Genomic DNA, 23,560 nt, shown 5'->3' with positions numbered 1-23,560 from the left:
AACTGCTGAAAAAATTCTATGTGAGTATTTAAGCAAGTTTCCTTGTCTAATTTTGCTTGGATCTTTAGTGATATCTCAAAAAACTCAAAAGATTGTGGCCAGGATCTGTCTAATTTATATGACTATATACTCTTTGCTTTCAGAATCAAAATTTTAACTTTCAGAAAAAAAAACTTCTATTTCTAATTTATATTAAGTTAGCCTTTTACTGAAGAAGGCAATGGCAACCCACTCCTGTATTCTTGCCGGGACAATCCCATGGATGGAGGAACCTCATGGGCTGCAGTCCGTGGGGTCGCTAAGAGTCAGACACAACTGAACAACTTCACTTTCACTCTTCACCTTCATGCATTGGAGAAGGAAATGGCAACCCACTCCAGTGTTCTTGCCTGGAGAATCCCAGGGACAGGGGAGCCTGGTGGGCTGCCGTCTCTGGGGTCACACAGAGTCAGACATGACTGAAGCAACTTAGCAGCAGCAGCAGCAGCAGCCTTTTACTTTTATTCAGCCACATTAGGCATTTAGAAAATTGTGTATAGATCTCTTCATTTTATCTATTTATTTGTTACATCTAGTTTTTAAAAATTAAAAAAAAGTTTTTTGCAGATTTTAGGTAATGGGCAGATCAGAAAGTCAGATGGATATAACTGATATCAACACACCAAAGCCAAAGAAGAAACAGAGATGGACCCCATTGGAGATCAGTCTCTCCGTCCTCGTCCTGCTGCTCACCATCATTGCAGTGACAATGATAGCTCTCTATGCAACCTATGATGGTGAGTTATCCCCACACTCATGCCCACAAACATGTAGAAGAGAGTGAAGTCTTTATCCTAGACTTTCCTCGTCTATTAAACAATAGGTTAAGGAGAGAGACACTTAAAGACTGTGTGATATAAAGATTCATTTATAAAATGTAATATCAATATGCCAAAGCAATTAACTTGACTAAAGTACAATGTTTTTTTATGCTTGAACTAAGTTATTAATTGCCAAGTATAGTTAGTGCACTCATACTTATTTTATGAAGATTCTAATGTATAATTTTACTTAATGAAAATGTTCACAATTTTAAAACCAACTTCATTTGGTCAACTATATTGTGTCATTGAAATTCTAAACAGCTTTACGAGAATTTAAGAGGTCTAATTTGAGTCTTAAAAGTTTTTCACAAATGGGAAAAAAAATGGTGTGGTTATCAGACTAAAACAACTGATATTGCAATTTAATTGTACTAAGGGCTTAGGGGACAGAGCTGATACAGGAAATACATTCTCTTCATTTAAAAATTTAGGATTTGCTTATTTTATTCCTCTTTATTTTCTTCTAACTTCTGTCAGTGGTATATAATACTCAGGGTTTAGTTCTTGCTCTAAGGAATTGGTTATTTAATTGATAGTTTACAAAAGAAGAAAAGGTAGGGAAAAAATAGAAAACATGTATTGCAAATATTTACGCACATATCCTCTTTTTCTAGATGGTATTTGCAAGTCATCAGAGTGCATAAAATCAGGTAAGAATATGGTTTTTAAATTGAATAGTTTCATAATTAATGTATAAATATTTAAAAATCAAATGCTAATATATCTCTGTATTTGTGTATATTTTTATTTATTATAAGTCACTAATTTATAGTCAAAGAAAATAAAAATACATTTAAGTAGTAGATAGTTAATTTATTCATTCTAAAAAGGAATTCATTCATTTGAACGTCAGAGTATATGGTAGGGTAGAGATGGAGAACTGTATCTCTAGCTTTATGAAGCTTGCCTTATAATTGGAGAAAGAAAATCAGCACATTGAAATGACACACATCGTATCATTTAGTTTTAAATTTCTCAATGCAGATCATAAGCAAGGTAGAGAAACTGAGATTTGGGAGGGGTCTTAAAGCAGGGCTAGGATGTGGAAGTGGAAGTATAGAAGAGAAAATTCTAAACTAGGAGAAAGGACAGGAATAAATCATGTAGAGAAGCAGTGAAAGTATAGACTTGATAAATAAAAGGTGCAGAGAGCATTGAAAATTCATGTTTAGCCCTGATTTTGTAGTAGGGATGGAAAGGATATTTTCCTAAACAGATAACTCAATAAGGCAGAAGTTGGAAGGTGATTCCGGGAATGCTAGCGTAGGTGGGCTGAGTGAGAAGCTAGGGAGAGCAGGCAGGTAGGGGCTGCTTCTGCTCAGGTGTGAGCTGAGGGGGGCTACCTACAATGGGATGAAAAAGCCATGAAACAATTGGATGGCTCAATAGCACTGACTTGCTAAATGAAGGATATGAGTAATTTGAACATGACACCAAGCATGAAACCTCAAGGGACTTGGGAGACTATGGCAGCTCACACAGAAACAACAAAGTTAGGTAAGTTTGTTTTCGGTGGGGGAGGGTGTGTGTGTGTGTGTGTGTGTGTGTGTGTGATTAATATGGATTTAGACCTGTTGGGTCTAAGTCAGGGGTAATATCAAAGTGAAGATTGACAGCAAGAAAGTAAAGATGGAGTGGATTTAGGGTCTGTCAGCCAAGAGGTGATGGTTGAAGCCTTGGGAATAGTTGAGTTCTTAAAAGGAGAAGTATAATGTTGAAATTAAGAGGACATCAAGTATTAGAGTAGAAGGAAAACAAAAATCAGCAAAGGGAACAGAAGAATATGACGCTTTTAGAAGTCATATCAATTAGAGTGTGGTGAAAAAAGAACATTTTGACAAAGAGAAGAAAGGTGGTAGCAGATATGTGAATACCTTGGATATGGACATAATACATATGCCCTTTCACAAGAGGTTCTAAACTTCCTTTCTAGTGTCTACATTTCTTCTAAGAAATAACCTGTCACAATAAGTTTTAAACGTTTTCTGTTGGACTGTCTTAGGTGTTTTTTTGTTATTTACTGATTTGTGCAGAATAATGATGGGAAAACTGTGGGGTTATAGGTTAGAGTCTAACGTCCTGAGTGTATATGTGCTCTTTTTGCCTACCCTTCCCAGACCACTGGATCTCAAGGGCACTAGCCATATAGATACTCTGGGACATGATGTGGGTAGCTTAACGGCAACCTGATTAGGATACCAGCCATTTGCTCCTCAGCATAACAACATGTACTTTCCCATCCAAAGGCCTTCCCAGACACCAAGGAGTTTTCTTATTCTTCAGGGGAGTGGCTACACAGGTCCCTTGGCTGGGTAGTGTCCAGGGTCTCTGTGCTAGAGTTGGTAGTGCTCAACTTGTCTGAACTGCTCATGCTATCAGTTTTGAAAAAACCCCACTTATGTGTTGACTTCTAATTCTCTCTGTTTTTCAATACACTTGACAGACCTATTAAGTCTCTTAATCTGTAGATTCTCTTAGGCACTTTTTTTTTCCCCTCTCACTTTTTTTTCTTGGATTTTATTTTTGAAGAAACCAGATCCTTTGATTCCTAGGATTTGTAGGATTACCTGCAATCTAGGTGATCGTACCCTAGAGATCTGAGCAGGTTTCTTCAGTGATACCCACCCAATGAGCAATGTGACACTTGGAATCCGAAATCTTACACATGACTTAATGTTTAGGGGGAAGGCTTTGGCTTTTTTTGATAGTGGTTGCCAGGCTTAACTCATTAAAATGTATTTAAACTGGATCCTTTAATTGTAGCTGAGAAATCATACCAAATTAAAAAATACCTCACAGAACTGTATCTTGGCAGAGAAACGTATACAATAGAAATAACTTCAGTGATAGACAAGATTGCTGAATAGTGGTATGTTTTTATTTATTCTGCTTTGTTAATTCACAAGCTGTTACAGATACTTTTATATTCCTAGTTACTATTCCTCCCTGGGGGGAGAATGGTGAAACTTACACTTATGGATAGAGTTTTCATGCTCTACTTACACACACGCACACACACACACACACACACACACACAGAGTCCTCTACTGGTTAGAAAATATTTTCTGTGTCAGAAAATACAACTGTCACTTTTGGAAGTTTCTATAAATTAAGAAAACTCTGGGGAAATTTTTGGAAAGAAAAAGAAGTGAGAGAGTGAAAGAGGGGAATGGATGGAAAAGAAAAGAAAGATGGAGAAAAGGATGTTGAAAAAAATATAAAGTCTCCCACCAGCAATTCTATAGATTACTTTAAAAGGTTGGGAAGATTCAAATCTGAGCACAGAAATTGTTGAGCATTGGAAAGTATAGGTATTGATACCCATGGTGTTTATTTTAAGTAAAAGTTGGTTTTAGCTTAAATCTTTCTCCCCGTGGAAGGGAAAGTCATGGGAAGTGCATTTCTCTCTTTGATCCTATGAAGTCAAGGGATGGAGGTCAAGCCATACTAAGGCAAAAATAAAATATTACATAAGGCTGGGGATCATCTTGAAATTTAGTGTTTGTCCTTTACGAAGTTGCTCAGTCATGTCCGACTTTTTGCGACTCCATGGACTGTAGCCTACCAGGCTCCTCCGTCCATGGAATTTTCCAGGCAAGAGTACTGGAGTGGGTTGCCATTCCTTCTCCAGGAGATCTTCCCGACCCAGGGATCGAACCCAGGTCTCCCGCATTGTAGGCAGACACTTTACCGTCTGAGCCACCAAGGAAGTCCTTTAAACCTCTATAAATTTAAATATTGGTTTAGCCAAAAAGTTAGTTCAGGGTTTCCATAAGCTGTTATGGAAAAATCTGAAAAACTTTTTAGCCAACCCAGTATTTATAATATACACAAAAATGATGTTTATAATACATACTTTAACTTGCTTGTATAAAAAATGCATCACTATGAAAGATTATACCAGACCTAAAATGAAACAAACACTATTTAACAAGGTATAGCAGTGTTCAAAACCCTACTATTAAAGTATGAGTAATATTTACCATACAAGGTTGTAAAAAACATGGAGTTATAGAGCCTGAATGTGATTTCTCAAATGTCTCTGTAAATCTATATCTTGAAACTGGCTTCCATTGCACTGAAACCTTACTGAGATGTCAAAGAATCATGAACTTTAAATCAAGGTTTTCCAGTTTCATCACTGTTAACATTTTGGGCTGGATCATTCTTTACTGTAGGGAGGGGACTGTCCTGTGAACGTAGGATGTTTAATAGCATCCCTGGCTTCTACCACTAGGTGACTAGTAGCACCATTTCCCAATTGTGACAGCCAAGAAACGTCTCCAGACATTGCTAGATGTCTCCTTGGGGCAGCAGAATCATCTCCAGTTGAGTACCACTGGCTTAAATAATCTCAGGAGATCATCTAATGCTTTCTCTTTGTACTAGGCAGAATAGTGCTTCCCTAGACATGTCCACTTCCTGTCCTTGGATCCTGTGAATGTGTTACCTTATAAGGCAAAGGATATTTTGCAGATGTGATTATTAAGTTAAGGATAACTCAGGGAGATTATCCTGAGCTATCTGGATGGTCTTATGTGACCACAAGAGTTCTTATTGGGTTGGCTAGAATGTCCACTCAGGTACCATTTATAGAAAACCCCAAATGAACCTTTTGGCCAACCCAGTATAAGAGGAAGGGAACAGGAGGGTCAGAATCAGAGAGGGAGATGTGAGAACTGAAGCAGAGGAAGCCAAGATTGGAGTAATACAGCCATGAGCCAGAGAAAGTGTGTAGCCTCTAGAAGCTGAAAAGGGAAAGGCGTGGTTCTTCTAGAGTATCCAAAGGAATGTGTCCCTGTTGACCTCCAGAGCCGTAAGATAATACATTTCTGTTGAGTCACTGCGTTTGTGACAGTTTGTTGTAGTAGCAATAGGGAACTAGTAATATACCCTTCTATAGTTTCTTTATTTGAGGCCTGTCTTTGAAGAGTTAAACATGCATACCCAGTGTCTCTTCCTAAACTACTTTTTTATTACAAAATTGTGTGTAACATATAAAAATAAGGAAGAAGTGTTAAATAGATTAATAGAGAGGTATAATAATACAGGAGAATAATAATAGAATACAATAAAGTAAAAATAAGAGATAATAAAATAGAATACTAACACTTATTGAATGTTTGTGTGTCTGACCCTGTTGCAGGCAGTTTACATTTGATCCTCATAGTGACCTTGTGCATTAGGTGCTATTATACATTCTCTTTACAGATGAACAAACTTGAGCTAGCATTGCACTCCAGGCAGCTTGGCTCTAGAGCCTGTATTCATGACCACTTCTCCATGTTGCCTTAAAGAAAATTAGGCGTCTGTCAAACTTTTAATGCTCTATACTTGTACATACCGTATTTGAGAACAAATTGCCTCCCCTCATGCTAGAGCTTGGAATTAAAGGACATAAGTGACTCTCAGAGAACTGAAATAATTAAATCCAAACTGAGAAGGAGAAGAATGAGTATCTCTTTGACGAAGAACCAAGCTACTTTACTGAAAACAGTAAGCAACTTTATCAGTGACTTTAGTACATCAAACTCAACTTGGAATTGAGGAGTTTAAAGAAGCAAACATTAGTAGTGTGGTCCTCAACTCTCCAGGGGATAGAGAAACCAAGTTCAGATACGTGATCAGTCGAGTTCTCAAGACGGCAGGACCACCCGTACAGGTGTGCAGGTTGTACACTGCACAATTGTGGCAGTCCTGAGGGATTTGTGGAGCACCAGGACCTGGATGAACCTCTCACAACTGTCCATTTTCTTTACTTTAATTCTCTACTCACCAAGCAAACTTTTGATGAGTATTAAATATTAATACAGGAAAGGAGGCATTATAGTCACTTGATAGATATATTCAGCTTGGTGAGATAATGTGTTCATATTCTGATATATAATCACTTTTGTGTGGCTGGAGCTATAATCTTTGAAGTAAATGAAGTTTCCAAATATCTGATCGTTTCTGCAAGGGCCAGATCCCGGTAGTAACCTCAGTGAAGCATCTTGTTAGCAACTGGCCTTTTCCTGACAACAGCAGGGAATATCTGCACTGATACGAGACATGGGGGGCCATGGTCCCTCCTTCCTTGTCTGTTGACACCCGAGGAACCTCCATGAAGAAAAATGGCACAACTAGATGAGAACACTGAAGACTCTAGGCTGACTCATGAGAGCTGCCGGCCATGCAACAGCCTTTCAGAGCGGAAGATGAGGCGACTTCATTACATAATTAAGCTTGAAAAAAACGCTTCGGGCAATAAGAACACAGCAGGCATCTTAGTGGGAAGACTGCTGAAGCATAGCTTTGTTAATTTAAATGTGGCATGTGGCAATTTGCTTTGGGCTTCCCTGACACCATTCTCCTGACAATTGTGTAAAAATACTTGCTTCAAAAATTCTCCAGTCTAAATTAGCATCTGTCAATCAGATCCTTTCCAAGAAAGGGAGTCAATTATATGATAGGTACACTCATATATAACATAACATATTTTTCTTACCTTCTAGGTAGATTTTAAGCAGTCATGCACCATCTTTTTTTAGTACATGGTCAAGGTATGGAAAACAGATAAATTGGATTCAGTGGCTAAAGGGAAAAAAAAATTTGCAATGTCTGATAAGTTCATTTGGTGTCTTAAGGTTTATTTTACAGAAAAGACAAAACTATAGGGGCAGAAAGTAGAATAGCTATTGCTTACAGGCTGGGATTGGAATAATGATTCCCACAAATGGACATAAGGAAACATTCTGGGGTGATGGAATGTTTCTAGAGTTGGACTGTGGTGATCATTGTACAAATATGTAGATGTATTAAAAGTTACTGGGTGAATTTTATGATATGTCATTTAAAAGCAGCAAAGTCACCCTTATCCCTTTTTTTCTGTCTCTCCAGTGTCCATTTATAAGTAATTATCTTCTGTTTTGATCTTATACTTGCTATCGTTAGTAAATGTTGAGTCCATTGATTCCCATTTCCACAATTTAAAGCAATTATGTGTCATTTTCTATGCCTACCAAATCACTAAATAATTTAAGTTTCTCAGTTTTAGTGAGTACCTATTATTTGATTATATTAACATTATATTGATGAAAAGTCTATGGAAATAGTAAATCAACTAGGAAATTAAAATTATTTCGGAATTGGACATGGGAAGCACTGTTTGCATATGTTGGAGTTGCGTTTTCAGAGGAAGTCGGGGATATATGTGGTATGGTAGGCCAGTTAGATCAACCACCTCTTAATCAAAGGCAGGATACAGGGTCTACCACAGAGTGGTTCTTGGGGATAATCCTGCTCCTGGGAAAAGGTGTTGGTTTTTCCCAAGAGTTCTGTGAATTGTTTCCCTTTTCATCCTGACTACTAATATGTCAAGAGATTTGTCTTTAACCTGTAATTATAGGACCTCTCTGTATACATTTGATTCATTAGCATTATCCCTGCCCTTCTTTTTCTTTCTCAGCTGATGTATATGATTTTATTTTATATATCCTTGTAAGGCCACTTTGAATTATTTTATAACCACATAGGTTTATGGACCATAGGTATATGGTCCATATACCATAAAATTAACCACATAGGTTAATAATTAGATGATTAGAATATAGAGAAATTCCAGTAATAGATATGTGCATGAGAAAGACTGTTAAAGGGTAAACTTTATTTTGAAGAGATGTGTTATGAATAATTAAGGCAAAATCTTTTGGAAGATTATGGCTTCTTTTTCCACAAAGCCAACAGCATGAAAGAACTGAGGTGTAAGTTTGGGCCACATCCTGTGTCGCTAGTATGTGATCTTAATTAAGTCAGTTTAGCTCTCTGCATTTCATTTTCCTTATCTACAAATTTGAAAATTAAAAGTGTCTCATTTTACAGAGAAACAGCAAAGATTAATGACAGCCCATTTCATTTTATGCATTCTTCAAGGAGATGCACCACAGGTGTAATGCACAGATGTATTCCATTTAATATGTTCTTTCATGAAAGTTGCAGATGCACCATTTAAAGCTGATTTATGAAGGGTAAAAATCTATTTATTGAGAATCAAAAGGCAGTCAACATATTTTTTAAGTGGAAGGTGTATCTAAAAAAGAGAGAGGGTAGGGGTTGGAGGGGGAGAGAGAGAGAAAGTAGTATATTTTAGATACTCTCAGGTAAAAATGTGTCATCTCTTATTAACATTTTCCTTGACTACTGTGCTCTATCTTAGCACAAGGAGTGACAGTTCAGCCTGCAAATCACGTAAAATGAGCAAAATTAGTAATGGGCACGTGCATCCACGTTTCCTGTAAAGCAAACCACATTTTGGGGTGTGTGTGAAATCAGTCAGGCACACTTTGATTTGAACACATAGCTCTTCTGTGCTCACCCTTGCAGACATTCACTGTTACCCCTTCCCTCCCCAGTGATTAACTCTAAAAGTAAAGAAGCCAGAGGGCTACAGGAAGAGGAGAATAACTAGATTCTTGTTATTTGCAGTGTGGTCCACATACTAGCAGCATCAGCATCAGCTGGGAACTTGCAAAAATGCAAATTCTCAGATCCCAACTCAGACCTGTTGAATCGCAACTGCATTTTTAGTCAAATTGCCAGGAGAGGACACTGCACAGTAAGGACTGAGAGGCACTGAGCAACAGTGATTCTCAACTATGGCTGCTTATTACGATAATTGGGGAAACTTTTCAAATATACCCATGCCAGCCTATCTCTCTTCCCTGACACACAAAGTTCCCAGTCCTTCAGCAGAGTGATTTCTGCTGAGTGTTGGCAGAAAAGGAGTTTAAGTAAATAAAGTGACATTAAGGTATATAGAAATTCCCTGGGCATTTGCATTTTTACAAGAAGTTCAATGTAACCAACTGATTGCTTTAAAAGGTGCAATTTTGGACAGTGCTACTCAGTGAAAACTAAGTCAGCGCTGAGGGACACTGGCCCTGTTTTTTTTTTTTTTTTTTTAAACTAATTATAATGGAGAAGCTGAACCTGGACTGTCCCTAGTATAATTTCCTAGTATAATGTAGGCACGGATATTTCCATAGAGACTTCAGAACAACATCTTTCCTCATCTGTTCCTCTCTTCATTCATTCATAGTTCCCCAAAACATTAATTGAACACTTTCTAAATATTGAGCACTTTTCTAGATACTGGGAATTTGAACTTAGATATACCCTGCCCTCAGGAAAGTGACAGTCTGGTCAGCATGACAGACCAATAAACAGAGTTACCATGTGGTTTGGGTAAGAGCAGAGAGAAGCAGAGTGTGCCGCAGGCGCTCTGAGAACAGAGCACCTAAAATCGCATCAATTCTTACATAGCTTGGCAGCTAGAGAGATTTTAACAGGGCCAGGAAAGCATTTGCAAGAGGAAACATCGCCTGCTGGTTCAGAAGGCCAGTCAGGGATTGGCAGGCCAGTGGGACAGAGGGCAGCATGTGCGCAGGCTGGATGCAATACGCCTGGGAAACCTGGGTATGTGTAGGGTCTGCAAAGAGTTCACGATGACTGGAGTGTAATGTGGAATGCACTGGGTTGCAATTCCTCTTCAAGTCTATAGAAAATGCATTATAGGGAGCATCTAAAGGATTTTAAGCAGAGGTAGGGCATTGTCAAGCTTGCCTGCTAGTTCATGCCAATCTGGTAGAGCGGAGACAGAGCTTTACCCATACAAGGGAATACTATTTCTGTGTCTTGGGTATGAGGGAGAGCTTAGCAAGATCAAAGAACTAGAATAATGACTCTAGGGCTAAGTCACAGAGGACATGCGTGTGGATGTGAGAGTAGGGGTGATAAGGGTATGTCAGCATTGGCACAGGATTTTGTAGTCCATGGTAAATTCCACGGTAAAGTGTTTGAACCTTCTACTAATACCAATGAAAAGTTATGAAATGAAGTTTTCAGTGAAGATCAGAATTGTTGAGAAGGTTCACTGACTGTAACTAAAGAAGGGCCGAGGGCGGGGAATTAGTCTACTACCCTTTAACCATAGCCCTGATGGTTGCCTGGATTTGATGGTAACAGGGTGGAGAGAATAGATGGACTTGAGAGATCTTTAGGAGTAAATATAAGGGATAAAGTAAATATGTGAGGTTGTGAAAAAGAAGTGAGTAAAATGTAACTGACATTTCTGGCTCGGGAAACTGGGTGATAAGTGTTGCCAGTCACTTAGCCAGAGGACACAGGGGAAGAAATTAGAGAGTATGTTAAAAGCTAAAGTCTGATCATTGGAGTTAAATGCAGCTGAGAGGTTGATAACATAGAAATGAAAGCAGAAAGGAAGAGGTTGGGATTTTCCTGGTGATCCAATGGTTAAGACTTTGCCTTCCAATGCAGGGGGTGTGGGTTTGATCCCTCGTCTGAGAGCTAAGATCCTACATGCCTCATGGCCAAAAAGCCAAAACATGAAGCTAAGCAAAATGTAACAAATTCAATAAAGACTTTAAAGAATGGTCCACTTAAAAAAATTTTTTTTTTTTTTTAATGAAGGAAGAGATTGAAGATTCCACTCGAAGATGGGAAAAATGATGGATCTTGTTCCTGGGGACATAAGAGAGGATACATTCAGAGAAAAGACAGCAGGGCTACTATTAAACAGAGGAGGAACCTCTCTTCCTGTCTTACCAGGGGGAAAGTGGCAATGATAGTATGAATGCTAGTATGGTTAGAGGCTGGCAAGGATGGGAATCTGTGTAATACATCACCCAGTTACTTCAGTTTCTCTTTGTAAGAGGAATTAAGGGTTTTGAAGGCTGGAAAGGGCCAGTGTGTGGAGTGAAAGGAAAGACTAACCAGGGCCGTGTAGAAAGGCTTTGCACAGAATTAATGGCCCTGTTGAAGTTTTCTTATTTGAAATGGCATTAAACTAAGCAGTTACAGGGTTTCCCAGCCTCACAGATACTGTCTTCCACAGATATTTACTGAACATTGTTCCAGTTGCTGCAGATGTAGACGTAAACAACACAAAGTCTCTGCTCCTAATGAGCATGCAGTAAAAAGGGAGACTGACAATACACAAGTCAATCAATAATTCTATACAAATATCCTGAAATACCTTAACCTAAAGTTGGAAGGAAAAGGTAGGTGGTGGGGAACGTTCAGGATGGGCTCATTTGCAAGGGGAAGGGAATGAAATTCTCTGGTGAGATGACAGTTTAAATGATGGCACCATAGGATGTAGCCTGCTACTGCTACCGGTAAGTCACTTCAGTCGTGTCCGACTCAGTGCAACCCTATAGACGGCAGCCCACTAGGCTCCCCCGTCCCTGGGATTCTCCAGGCAAGAACACTGGAGTGGGTTGCCATTTCCTTCTCCAATGCATGAAAGTGAAAAGTGAGAGTGAAGTCGCTCAGTCGTATCCGACTCTTAGCGACCCCATGGACTGCAGCCCACCAGGCTCCTCCGTCCACAGGATTTTCCAGGGAAGAGTACTGGAGTGGGGTGCTGTTGCCTTCTCCGAGGATGTAGCCTAATAGAAGGTAAAAGAAAAGCCAAGGAAGAGCAGAGTAGACCTGAAGTAAGAATTGCAGAGGGACTAAAGTGAAAAAGCTTCTGACTTCAGGAAGGCTGATGTGTAGATGACGCAAGTGAAAGATTTCAAAGGTAACTATTCCATAACATCAACATCACCCTGAAAATGCAGATATGAATGTGGAATGGAGGTGAAGGTCACGAGACTTGGTAAGGTTAAGAAATTCTTAAGTCAGATAGTAGCAGAGATTGTCCACGTAGTCCCTGATGTTATCTGGGAACATGGTAGAACATTTGTGGTAGGGAAGACTGAGCGAGATGTCGAGTCTTTAATAAAGATGAATGTCTAGGAATTTAGTAGACAATAGAGATAAAGCAGATGAGGTGGGGATGATCAGCTGGCAGAAGCCTGAATAAACCCAGTGGAGAGGAATGATCTGAAGCTGCGTAGAGGGACCGTAGGAGGCTGGTTTTGTTTTTCAGTGTGTGGAGTGCTGACGGAGAGAAAGCTTCAGGGAAAGGGGCCTCCCTTAAATCAGAGCTGGGGGAGCATCCTGTGAGTAGGCTGTGTGTGTGTGTTAGTCATTCAGTCATGTCCAACTCTTTGTGACCCCATGGACTGTAGCCCACCAGGCTCTTCTGTCCATGGATTTCTTCCGGCAAGAATACTGGAATGGGTGGCCATTTCCTCCTCCAGAGGATCTTCCTAACTCAGGGGTCGAATCCGGGTCTCTTGCATTGTGGGCAGATTCTTTACCACCTGTGAGTAAGCTTAGGGCTTAATAAATCATGCCTTCTTGTCCAAGATAATTCTAGAAATGCTCTTCTGATCCTGCTTCCTCATACAACCCAAAATGCTTTCTTTCACTCTCTAAAGGCAGACTTGCAGGAGATACCCATCTGAATGGAGGTAAATGTTTGCTGATAGGAATCAGATTCTAGAATCATAGTATGGGCCACCTGATCTAGAAGTTAGCACTGCCAGACATAGTAGCAATGATTATGATGTTTTATTAAAGTAAGTATGGGAAAATATTTCATGAAAGGTATCTTTCCAAATCCTTCTCTATACCCTGCCTTACTGTGAAGAAATCATTTACATGTCATTTCCAGGTGAAGTTTGGAATAGTTGTTCAGTTTCTCATTAGATGTGGACATTTTTGTTTTCAGAGATGAAATTATTTACATATCATTTCCAGGTGAAGTTTGGAATAGTTGTTCAGTTTCTCATTATATGTGGACATTTTTGCTTTGGTTTTCAGAGATGAAATAAAATGTATCATTTGTACTTTGGAAATTAACCCACTCTGGTTAGGGTTTTCAACTTCTATGTGTCATCAGTTATTGTATCACCCCAGTGGGTCAGCAGCAGTGGGTAAGAGGAGATGCTGGAGGGCCACCTGTCCAGCATGTTGTGTGGGAACTCTATTTGATGGAATTAGAATTAGTCATGAATTCATTTTTATTTTTTTTATCAGCCTAGATGAAAACTCAAAGTGAACCAGTGAGTTCTTAAAGCAAAATATTTGTTTAAATCTTTTTCAGAGGCATAATCTTCCTTCAAAATTTAAAGGAAAAGAAAAGCCCAAACAAAATTGTCACATTTTAGACACAACGTGTCTTTAAAAAAAACTTCAAAGGAGTACCTTAGCCTGAAACTAATAAAAAGGAGTTTGGTCCATAGCACAGACTAGGTGGATTAGGAAATCAAATTGAAATTGATTAGCAGGTAACCAATAGCCAGCAGTACCTCTGTTTCTTTGGGTTTGATGCTTAAAGCAAAAATGAAGAAGCGAACCATAAAGTGGTGAAGATGGCTTAGGCCATATCTTTTAAGTAGTTTCCTTTGTTAATTAAGACTTTATTGAACTTCAGTTCAGTTCAGTTCAGTTGCTCAGTCATTTCCGACTCTTTGTGACCCCATGGACTGCAGCACGCCAGGCTTCCCTGTCCATCACCAACTCCCAGAGTCCACCCAAACCCATGTCCATCGAGTCAGTGATGCCATCCAACCATCTCATCCTCTGTCATTCCCTTCTCCTCCTGCCCTCAATCTTTCCTAGCATCAGGGTCTTTTCAAATGAGTGAGCTCTTTGCATGAGGTGGCCAAAGTATTGGAGTTTCAGCTTCAACATCAGTCCTTCCAATGAACACCCAGGACTGATCTCTTTTAGGATGGACTGGTTGGATCTCCTAGCAATCCAAGGGATTCTCAAGAGTCTTCTCCAACACCACAGTTCAAAAGCATCAATTCTTCGACGCTCAGCTTTCTTTATAGTTCAACTCTCACATGCATACATGACCACTGGAAAAACCATAGTCTTGACTAGATGCACCTTTGTTGGCAAAGTAATATCTTTGCTTTTTAATATGCTGTCTAGGTTGGTCATATCGTTCCTTCTAAGCAGTAAGCGTCTTTTAATTTCATTGCTGCAGTCACCGTCTGCAGTGATTTTGGAGCCCAGAAAAACAAAGTCAGCCAGTTTCCACTGTTTACCCATCTATTTGCCATGAAGTGATGGGATTGGATGCCACAAGAATTTCTTTTTTAAAGAACTCACAAAACATTAAAGACTTATAATAAAACATGGTTGAGGATCTAGTAGTTATTTTAAGATACTACCAGAAAAGAAAGTTTTTGTTAAATCTAAGGGCTTAATTTTCTGCTTTAATGAAATTAATTGAGTGAAATTAAGATGTTTCTGATACCTCTTGCCATTTTGAAGTCAGAATGAATTCATTATCCCCAAACACATATATATACCAATTAATGATTTCACTAACTTAGAAACCAAGAAGCAAAGTATTAAAATTATATTTGTTCAGAGAAATAATTTAGTTATATATAAGTGAATCAAAGAAAAAAGCAATATTTAAAAAGTCATTAATTGAACAGAATGTTTTTCTAAGCCCTGCTTATAATATTCTGTAGCAAGGAAGTGACAATGTGTTGAGAAAAAATGGTACAAGTGAAACCTTGAAAGTCTCCTTAAACTCATATCCATGCAAATATGAATCTCTAAAAGAGAATATAAGGTAGCAGCTACAGGTGCTATGAAACATGATATATTTCAACAACTATGGTAATAAACTTAAAGAAGTGGAAAGATTTGCAAAGCTGACAAACTGGCTGAGTTCCATGCAGGCCCTTGGTGCAGGATCAGCTCCATTCCAGGCCCAGGCACTTACTAAGCCAAGATCATTGGCTCTGGCTCCCGTGTCTGGTCAGTCTTGTGCCTGGTGAACTGCCTCTGACCCCACTCTAGTGACTGGGTTCCTACCTTGTCCCTTGGGATCTTACTTCTGGTTCATCCCCTGGTTTTGGAAATTGAGTTTCTGCTTTTTCTTCCCTGTCTTCTGAGACTGGCACCTACTGTATTGCCTTTTGCACACGGTCTGCTGGTTACAGTGCCCTCATCACAGCTGCCTGCTGCTCCTTGTCCCTGGGTAGCTTCTTTCCATTGCTCTTAGGCAGGAACTTCCTCTGTTGCTGATCCCTCATAGTCTACCTAAACTGGGATTCAGTCTCCCAGGATTGGCTCAGACTACTACCTGAGCCCACTTTATATACATGACAACATTTTATATGAAAGGAAAATATTTCTTCATTTGCTGATGAAGAAACAGCCCAGTGATGTTGTATGTTTATACAGAAAGCCAAGGATCTGGCTTTTCTCTCAACTATCAACCAATCATGCCTGTTAATTTTAAAAATTTAGAGAGGGAGGAATCAATTTTTTGTCTTATTTTATTTCAATACATGAAAATCTATGTGTCAAAAGTTCAAAATTTTTCAGATACCACCTATCTGAGTTTAAATGAACAATAAAAGCCATATTTAACTGTAGTAACAGGAAAAAAGAAGCCAGTATCAAAATATCTTAAGATTTTGATACAGTAAAAGTACAGCTTTAAAATAACAGGTGGTGATAATTCGCTAACAGAAGACAAGGAGGAAGGGTTCTTTGGGAGTGTCTCTTATGGACTAGTCATTGTTTAAGGTATTGGAATTAGAATTGTTGCTGTGGGTAAAGGGTGTACTTGTAATTATTATTGCTTTTATAGTCTGTGGATTACCTGGAAATAAACCTTGAGTTAATTCTTAGAAACTGCACATCTCGTACTGGTAACTTATTGCATGATTGATAGTCTGAAGCTCCATCTCTAACCTAGCCCATACAGTCATACAAATGATGCCTTTGTGTACAAATCTTACAGAAGAGGTCAACCAGCAGCTTAATATCTGTAATCCATGAGAACTCTGTCTGGATTCATGGGGAGGCCTTGTCCAAGCAAGGGCTCCTGAAAGCCTAAGTTGACTGGGCAAGGGCATGTGCTGAAAGATGGTTTATAACTTTCTGACCAGCCATCCAGATAGACTGAGGATCAAAAGGCCCATTTCTATTAGATGCACATGATGAGGACTTCTAGGACAAAGCTGGCTATTTCCTGCAACCTCGGCCAGAGGAAATCCTTTCCCGTGATCAACTCCCTTCCCTAAATTGGACAGGGTGACAAAGGCCAAGCCCCTGCTTGTTGGTTCCCACAGATCTCTTTCCACCAACTGAAGAGGCAGGGCTCCTCTTCAGGGATGCTCTGCCCTGGGGATTTTGAAGCCCTGGGGATCTAGCCCTTCGTTCTTTATCCATCCTGTATCCTTCCTTCTGAGGATGACCTACCTTTCCATACTCATAGAGAGCTGCTCTACACTCCAATCCTCTTTCAGTTGCCTCTTTTGTCAAGCCCGTCACTCACCTTCTCTGCCTGGACCATAACTCTGTTCCTGACTCCACTATCTGTTGAATGAATGAAATGTCTTCCCTCTTTCACCTTTGCCTAGCTAACTCCTTTGCTCCCTGCTACTGCTGCTAAGTCGCATCAGTCGTGTCCGACTCTGCGACCCCATAGACGGCAGCCTACCAGGCCACCCCGCCCCTGGGATTCTCCGGGCAAGAACACTGGAGTGGGTTGCCATTTCCTTCTCCAATTGCATGAAAGTGAAAAGTGAAAGTGAAGTCGCTCAGTCATGTCCGACTCTTTGCAGCCCCGTGGACTGCAGCCCACCAGGCCTCTCCGTGCATGGGATTTTCCAGGCAAGAGTACTGGAGTGGGGTGCCATCGCCTTCTCCACCTTTGCTCCCAACACATCCTATATGTTTACCCATAACTCACATCATACTTGTAGTTAGTTCTCCAATGTCTAGATTTGCCCCACTATAATAACTATTTCTATCTTACTCATCAGTCTGTTTCTAGCAGCTAACAAGGTGCCTCACAAATAGTAAGTCACCAATAAATACTGATTGCATATATGAATATTTTTTGTTTTATATTTATATATTTTATTTACATTTTATATTTGTTTATATTTATTCTGTCAGGTTCCTTATCTTGGTTAGAAAGCCACTGTTGTCTAAGCAAGGTGTTTTCAGGGCACCTGATACATAAATACAGCAGCAAAGAAGTGGTCTCATTCTGACTGTTCCACATACTGAAATCAGATTTCTTAGTTTTGTATCTCCACATCAAATTTCCCAAGTTTAGCCCTTTTCCGTCTGATCTATCTCTTTTGCTAGCAGTAAAGTCAATTATTCTCTTCTTTGTGGTTTAATTTTCCTTGTTAATTCTACCCTCCTAAGCTAGAACTGGGTCAACAAGGAGACAGTTTCTGTATGTATTTCTCTCCCACTATTTTCTTCTTTCAGGGAGATTTTGTAACTAATTTCCTACTTACTTAAGCATTTCCAACTTCATATGACCAAAATCTCCACTAGTCTGTCCTTTCTTTTCCAACACCAGCTCTCTCAGAGCTTCTCCCTTCTCAATAACTCATCTCTGCTCTCCTTTAATGAGATCCTGTGCTCAGCTTCTCTTAAATGTCTCTGTTTGGCTAAGTGTGGCTGGTTTTTGACCATCATCCTTGAAGATTCCTCTATCCCAGGAATATGTTTCACTCATGGTATGCTCATTCAGACTCCTGGTTAGTCCACACAATTACCCAAAATAAGCTCATTTATAGAAGCACACTGCAAGTATCTCCTTATCTCTGAGTTATAGAAAATAGGAGCTTTACCTATCAACTGAATACTAGAGAAGTTTAGGAATTGGAAATGAGAGTGGAGCATAACAACCCTTCCTTTCTAGATATAGTTACTTTATAGGAATTCATGTACATCATGAAAGAAATAGTCTTGTGTCAGAGGAAACCCTGCAGATTCTGTGAGGGCAGGGATTTGGAGATGGAAATGGCAACCCATTCCAGTATCCTTGCCTGGAAAATCTCATGGACAGAGGAACCTGGTGGATTGCAGTCCATGGGGTTGCAAAGAGTCGGGCACGACTGAGTGACTAACACACAACACACATTCACCATGACATATATTCAGATCCCAATAATGTCAGACATCTGGGGGTACTCAAAAATAGTTGTTGAAAATTTCAGAGTCTTTTCATGGTCCACAACGAAAAAAATCTTTTTTGGAGAAGGCAAATGATTTAACATAATCTTCTGGGTCTTCTGTAATAGAAGGGAGATAGGTTTTAAAAAGATAAACATATGGAGCGTACACTACCTTGTATTCACTTAATGCCTAATTTGTTATTATGTACTCCATGTCATAGTGCCCACTAGAGTTTTGTTTTGTTTTTATGATTTTGACTTCATTTTAGGCAGCATTCTAAAGCACCAATGACTCAGTTTATCCTTCTATTGTGATCTTGCACCACTCCCTATCCAAAATTGATGCAAAGGCAGAATGTTTTGAATTACTCCCAGTAATTACATATCACTGAAGTTGGACTGATCACTTTGTTTGACAGCATGATCCAAAATAGCAAAATTTTTAAATGGGAGAAACATGGCCATGTAATCTCATTGCTTTCTCCTTAGAGATACCCACCAGTGTCCAGAGTTTGAGATCTACCTAATAAAGTTACAAAGGGAACAATATAGCCTTTTTATAACCTTCATCTTTCCTTAAATGAGGAATATTATTATTCATTAATATTATAATCAACATGCAGCCTTGATAACTTATTTTAAGTGGTATATTGTATTTAAATTGCAGTATAATCTTTAATAGCTTTTTAACAGCAGAGAATCTTTTAGGATTTAAAATGCAAATTGGACTTGAAAAGGAAAATTTATTTTTAGATTTAGGGCACTTTAACTTCATTGTAATACAGTTTCAGGGCTTCCATTTGTTAACAGGATGTTTTCGGTTGTGAATTTTGAAGGAATCCCTACTGGAAAATTATTGACTATCCTCTCTTGGCTATGAGCCATTCATTTAAATGGGCTGTAAGATAAGGCTGAAGAATTTCACTAATTTGGAAACGCCAACTAAGTATTATTACTGTAGGTCCATTAGACTTGAGATTTCTGTAATTATCTATACAAGTTCTAAAGTCTAGGGTCAAACGAGGTGAAAAACTTTATGTAGCTATACTCATGTTATGAAGCAATTAAAATCTTAATTGGGCATCAAAAAAACAGTGACTGCTATATAATTTAATTTGGATTCTCTCTGTGGAGCTTTCAAAATGTTTTCTGATGTTATTTGGAGTTATGGAAGGATGATTCTGTAGAAAGACATCAGCTTAAAGTTAGACCTAGGCTCTCTCTAAAGTCATATTGATAACTTCAAGCATGTAATCACTCAATGCCTAGGTTTCCTTAAAATAAACATAATATGTCCTATTTATAGAGCAATGGGAAAATGTTGTAAGAAAGAAAAATAATTAAAACCTTCAGCATTGCTACTTACCAACAGTGTGACTTCGCATACAGATTCCTTATCTTAAATTTCTTTAGCTCTAAAGTAGGGACTCAATTACTATAGCTCTAAAGTGGGCTTCTCTGTTGGCTCAGACAGCAAAGAATCTGCCTGCAATGCAGGAGACCTGAGTTTGATCCCTGGATTGGGAAGATCCCCTGGAGGAAGGCATGGCAAACCTCTCCAGTATTTTGCCTGGAGAATCCCCATGGACAGAGGAACTTGGCGGGCTACAGTCCATGGGGTCTCAAAGAGTCGGACGTGACTGAGCGACCAGGCACACAAAGTGGGGACAAAAATATTGTTGCCATACTTCAAACTTAAAGTTTGAAGCAAATGCATGAAGTAAGTTCCTGGTGCCTAACACATGTCAAACCCTGACTTTTTATTGTTACTATGACATGTGCATCTTTGGCTGAACCTTAATTAAAATCCTATAGTTTATATTTTACCTATAAATGTGACAGTGAGTTTATCTGTAAATCTGATAGCAAATGGATTCCAGGTTAATTATGTATAGCTTGTGTCTGTGTGTATGTGGGTATGCCTCCTGAGGGGGCGTGGTTCTGAGTGTATGTTTATGCTTATGCATTCAAGGTAAATTGGTCACATGGTACAGTGGTAAAGAATCTGCCTCCCAAAGCAGGAGATGTGCCATATGCAGAATTCAGTCCCTGGGTTGAGAAGATCCCCTGAAGGAGGAAATGGCAACCCACTCCAGTATTCTTGCCTGGACAGAGGAGTCTGGCGGGCTACATTGCCAGATGGGGTCACAAAGAGTCAGACATGGCTGAGCACACATGCATGTCGTATATAAATATAATTTTAAACTAATTACTCTTCAAGCTAAAACACGAAAAGTAAATCTCCTTTCCTGGGAGTTTCAACTCTACAGAGAAAATTCACTATCTTGAAACTTTCTTCAAATCTACTTGTGTAAATCCACAGTTTCTGAACAGTGGTATAGAGGTGGCTTTTGGCACTGACCAGTTGGACTAGTGCAAGATTTGACTTTGGCTTAGCTTGAACTCACCCAGTGGTTGACAGGGAGTGTTTGACCAAATGATTAGCAGTTCTTATTACATCCTGATTACATCTAGCATCAGGTATTCCCTCACCTGCTTCCCCCCAACCTTTCTTTAACCAAGGTATCAGAAAAGCCATTTGAAACAGGGATTTCATTTAAAAAGGAGGGTTGGATTTTGCAAGAATCTGAACATTTATAATGAAAACTGTTTGGTTTTATTAGCATTAGTCTGTGTGCTTGCTAATTTTCAGTCATTTTCTCTTTACGAATGGTCCCCCAGATTCTAGTTTCTACATTGCTGCCTTCTGAATGGAGTCCTTTGTGTCCCGTTGTAATTACATTGCATTTTCCTTGTGTTCTTTCAAAACGTTCTGACTTTGCCTTAATTTTGGTTGGGAGATGGTGGGAGGAGGGTGGCAGCAGGGGAATGAGGTCAGCAGTACTTTCAGAATGTTGTCAAAGGAGATTTTTAAATTGTCAAAAATTGCCTAGTAAGCAATAGCAAGCTTTGTGGTTTGTTGTTTAGTTGCTTAGTCATGTCCAACTCTTTGCAAGCCTTTGGATTGTAGCCCACCAGGCTCCTCTGTCTATGGGATTTCCCAGGCAAGAATACTGGAGTGGGTTGCCATTTCCTTCTCCAGGGGATCTTTGCAACCCAGGGATTGAACCCGCATCTCTTGTGTCTCCTGCATTGACAGGTGGGTTCTTTACCACTGAGCCACCAGGGAAACCCAAGTATCAAGCTTGGTATCTGTTAATAAAGCAGACAGGTTAGGAGGTTGAATCAGAAATGAATGTCCTCTGGTCTTCACAGGAGCGTTTGCTCCTAGATGCCCAGCATTTCTCTGACGTCTTCTGGACACTTCCAAAATGGTCATAGACAAGGCTGATGATTATAGTAATTTTTAAGATACCAGAATGAAAATGTCATGTGGTTGGGAGCAAAAAACCAAGGGCGTAGGCTGACTGAGAGAGAATAGCTGAAAACAGTTTTGCTCATAACAGCTTCCTTAAACTTGATTTAAGCAGGGAAAGAATAGTTACTGAAGAAAATTTGCCACCAAGCTAGGAATGTTTCATATTTGTTGTAAATAAATAGATGTCTAGTCTATTAAAAATGTTCAACACTAAAACATATAGTGGCCAGGATTTTTTAATAATACAATAGTAACTGAGAAAGAAATTATTCAAGTCAATTTCCACTTAATATAGTTGCTTGTTTTGCACATTTTCCTGGATATTTTTTAAAAGCCTGAAAGAAAAAAAATGGACAAGAGTGTAGTTGACCCTAGTCATTTACAAATTTTATATTTGCTGATTTGCTTACTGGCTAAAATTTATTTGTAACCTCCAAATCAATCTTCACACTTTCGAGATCATTTATAGATTGATGAAAGATTTCTGTCACCCGCATATGTGTACCCTGATGATGTCCAATGAGATTGTAAACGAGGGTCCTTCTCTTGGTCTTTTTACTGCCACATGTTTCACATTTTTTATACAATTTGTTAATTATTGTATTGTTTAAAATGGTCCCCAGGCCTAGTGCTGAAGTGCTATCTAGTGTTCCTAAGTGCAAGAAGGCTGTGATGGGCCTTACAGAGAAAAGACATGTGATACATAAGCTTCACTCAGGTATGAGTTGTAGTGCTGTTGGCTCTGACTTCAATGTTAATGAATCGATGAGTATATATTAAATCAGATATTAAACAGGAACACATAAAACAAGGTTATGTATTGATCAGTTGATGAAAATGCTGTGTGATCAGAGGCTCATAGGAACTTAACATTGTATTTTCCAAGGGTCAGTGCTTCAGAATTTTTTTAAATGAATTTTTATTGGAGAATAGTTGCTTTCAATTTGTGTTAGTTTCTACTGCACAGCAAAGTGAATCCGCTATATCGCTATATCTGCTATATATCCCCTCTTTTTTCAATTTCCTTCCAATTAAGGTCACCACAGGGCACTGAGTTTCCTGAGCTATACAGAATCAATATTTGTTAATTCAGTGTTACTGTTGACTTTAGAACAAATCCATCAAATAATAGAAATTCACCCTATTCATCAGTTCAGTTCAGTTGAGTTCAGTTGCTCAGTCATGTCCGACTCTTTGCGACCCCATGAACTGCAGCACACCAGGCCTCCCTGTCCATCACCAACTCCCAGGGTTTACTCAAACTCATGTCCATCAAGTCGGTGATGCTATCCAATCATCTCATCCTCTGTCATCCCCTTCTCCTCCTGCCTTCAATCTTTCCCAGCATCAAGGTCTTTTCCAATGAGTCAGTTCTTCGCATCAGGTGGCCAAAATATTAGAGTTTTAGCTTCAGCATCAGTCCTTCCAATGAATATTCAGGACTGATCTCCTTTAGGATGGATTGGTTGGATCTCCTTGCAGTCCAGGGGACCCTCAAAAGTCTTCTCCAGCACCACAGGTCAAAAAC

General features: G+C 39.2%; 1 protein-coding gene across 1 annotated transcript in view; it reads left to right on the top strand.

The window, feature by feature from the left end:
* The first annotated feature begins 616 nt into the window (after positions 1-616).
* Positions 617-23,560, top strand: part of MME (membrane metalloendopeptidase) — a 102,010-nt gene continuing 79,066 nt past the window's right edge. Inside the window, exons 1-2 of the mRNA XM_068972329.1 lie at positions 617-776; positions 1,478-1,513. Coding sequence (XP_068828430.1) covers positions 617-776; positions 1,478-1,513 — 196 coding nt within the window. The remainder of the gene's footprint in view (positions 777-1,477; positions 1,514-23,560) is intronic.

This window comes from Capricornis sumatraensis, chromosome 1, assembly GCF_032405125.1.
Source record: "Capricornis sumatraensis isolate serow.1 chromosome 1, serow.2, whole genome shotgun sequence".
Taxonomy (NCBI): domain Eukaryota; kingdom Metazoa; phylum Chordata; class Mammalia; order Artiodactyla; family Bovidae; genus Capricornis; species Capricornis sumatraensis.
The sequence above is the reverse complement of the archived record's forward strand: the minus strand, read 5'-3'. Positions and strand labels throughout refer to the sequence as shown.